Below are 2,877 nucleotides of genomic sequence, written 5' to 3'. Positions count from 1 at the left end.
CCCAAGACTACCTGCTCCCTTCCTTCACCCCACTAACACAGATGTCAAAGCAGTCCTCCTTGGACTGACACCACTGACAGAGTAGCATTTTTTCCTTTCAGTGACACCACCAGAGCAGGGGCAATTTTCCTCACACCGATGCTGGGGCATTTCTTCCTTTAGCACTGTTAGCTCCATATTTTACTCTGGGGCAAAATGGGTTCGGCTATCAAACTCATACATTACATACATTTTGGCATGGCATGCTGTGTGTGCCGCTATAATCCCCACCTCCTGGTCTACACCACCAGAATGCTGCCCCGGGATCAGTGGTCATAATGGAGCTCTATGTCAGTGTTCAGAATAGTGCCCCTGTGTCAGTGGTCATAATGGGGCTCTATGTCAGTGTTCAGAATAGTGCCTGTCAGAGACCTGCTGCTTCTGCGCATGTGCCAAGCCGGGGTTCCCGTAATGGGCCTGAGCGCATGCGCGCGCCAAGGACTGTCCGCGGAAGAACGCTCTCCAAAAGGCTCACAGGAAGTGACACTCTCCAAAAGACTCACAGGAAGTGATGCTATCCAAAAGGCTCACAGGAAGTGACACTCTCCAAAAGGCTCACAGCAAGTGATGCTATCCAAATCATTTCCTTCACTATTTAAACCCAGACTCCACACCTACTCATTGCTGGATTGTCTCTGCAACTGCCCTGACGTCTCCTGTTCCTTGTTTCCAGTACCATTGATTATCGACCCGGATTTACTTTGTTTAATCTTTTTAATCTCTTGAATAAAATTTGCTTGGCATGCTTAATGTTTAAATCCGTTTAAATTAGTTCATTTTTACTCTTCGGTTATTGGATTGCTAGCAAGATATGACCCGCTGGCTCAGAACAAGATGCCACTCGAGACTAATATGGGCGGTCCGCTATGCCCACTCCGCCCCTCCATTCTCATACTCCTATCAGGATAAGGCCACGAGTGCTAGCCCCGCCCAGCTGTCAGTTTTATAAATCGCGGCTTTCCCGCTAATCTGTTCCGTCCACTTTTCACTAGAGCTTGACAAAGAGGCATAGCCTCGAAACGCGTAGCGCTTTTCTGTCCTCCCTTCTGACACCCTCTACCACTGCATTACACCCCTATCATTGTCTCAGCCGAAGTCTGTTCCCCACGACTTTGTCGTTCCATCCCCTGAGACCTCTGATAGACTGACGGCACCAGACTAGTATTATCACACAGCACTGACTTCACAGTGTCTGCGGCAGCAACGGCTCAGCCTGGCCAGCTGAGTTTCTTTGCGACAGACATCTGCACCTATGTCCTCTGCCGACCACACTACTGGGCTTCACTTGTCCAGATTTGTCTTAGTGTCTCCACCGGACCATTCTCAAAGCTCCCTAGGACATCTAAAAGTGAGTCACCTTTGTATTCTGTTCATCCCCAGTGTGATACAACATTGTTACATTTCATGACTGTCTAATTGAACTTATACAGGAGTAGCGCTCTTAAACACACTACAGTCTGCTATTGCCAACACAGGGCTCCTCTCCCTGCCTCTAAGAGCCGCACATTGTTTTCTATAGCCCTGTTGGAAGCCCAATTTGTACCTTTGGTAGTGCGCTTGTTCCTTTTTTGTCCGTGCTTTTTAAAATAAAACATAGATGAACACACTATGGAATGGGAACCGTGCCTGATAGTGTGGATCTACAGACTGAGGTCTCATACTGGGGGAATTATAATTACATTTGTAATAATAATCAAAATAAAGGATTATAGCCGGTAGTTGAACTCACCGAGTTGGGCGTAGACCTCGGCCCGTTCAAAGTTGGTTATGGATTTACAGCCTCGGTTGTCCACCATGGTGATATTGGAGGTGAGTTTATAGGATTTCCTTATCATAGTCATGCTTCCTCCATCTTCCCTCTGTCCAGCCTCAGCATACACTACAAATGCCCTCCCGTCATCCAGAACATACTTACAGGAGTTAATGAAGGAGGATTTACCATGACCCAGGTAGCCAAACAGCTGGAGGAGGACCCTCTCATAGCCCTGGTTGCCCAGATCTCCATCGTCCAGGCTGAAGGTCTCAATCTTCCTTCTCAGCTCCTTATAATCCATTTCTATATAATTATTGTAGATTTGTGTGCTGCGTTGTCTCCTCCGTCCTCACTTTCCATAAACAACACTTCCTGTTCTTCACATTAGTTTCACTTTGAAAACCTGTGACTGTTAAAGTGAAACCATTCTTACCAATCATTTAACTCTTTTTACTGATCTCAAACAAGATCAATTACAATCTCGCAGGAGTCTCGATATGATATAAAGAGAATACAAAGTTGTATACAAAGCATTCATCATGATAAAATGAATGTGTCAACTTTCACAGTCTCAGGTGAATCATTGTTACATATGTTGTACTTTTGTTGTAAAAAATACATAGGGATACATACAGCGATACCATTTTTTCCAGACCGAGTACTGATACCAATACTTTTCCTCAAGAAATCCGCAATTACTGATACTTTTTTTTTAGTGTCATGTGACAGTTTTTTTTAAACAATACAGACTAAAGATTTTAGGAAAGTGGTGGAGCGCCAGTGCCCGTTCCTAGCTGCCCCAGGTAGTTCTGTCACTGACTCCAAGCTCCAATACATTATACAGCAATGCAGAATACAGCCAGCTATAGGGGACTACAAATCCCAGCAATACATTATACAGCAATGCAGAATACAGCCAGCTATAGGGGACTACAAATCCCAGCAACACATTATACAGCAATGCAGAATACAGCCAGCTATAGGGGACTACAAATCCCAGCAATACATTATACAGCAATGCAGAATACAGCCAGCTATAGGGGACTACAAATCCCAGCAACACATTATACAGCAATGCAGAATAA

At 45.0% G+C, this 2,877-nt stretch overlaps 1 protein-coding gene across 1 annotated transcript in view; it reads right to left on the bottom strand.

Moving 5' to 3' along the window:
- Positions 1–2,159, bottom strand: part of LOC108801368 — a 21,533-nt gene extending 19,374 nt beyond the window's left edge. Inside the window, exon 1 of the mRNA XM_018573295.1 lies at positions 1,769–2,159. Within this exon, the coding sequence (XP_018428797.1) occupies positions 1,769–2,093 (325 nt within the window). The 5' untranslated portion in view covers positions 2,094–2,159. The remainder of the gene's footprint in view (positions 1–1,768) is intronic.
- Positions 2,160–2,877: the final 718 nt, after the last annotated feature.

The sequence above is a fragment of the Nanorana parkeri genome, unplaced genomic scaffold (assembly GCF_000935625.1).
Source record: "Nanorana parkeri isolate BGI_ZX_2015 unplaced genomic scaffold, ASM93562v1 scaffold2320, whole genome shotgun sequence".
Classification (NCBI taxonomy): domain Eukaryota; kingdom Metazoa; phylum Chordata; class Amphibia; order Anura; family Dicroglossidae; genus Nanorana; species Nanorana parkeri.
The sequence above is the reverse complement of the archived record's forward strand: the minus strand, read 5'-3'. Positions and strand labels throughout refer to the sequence as shown.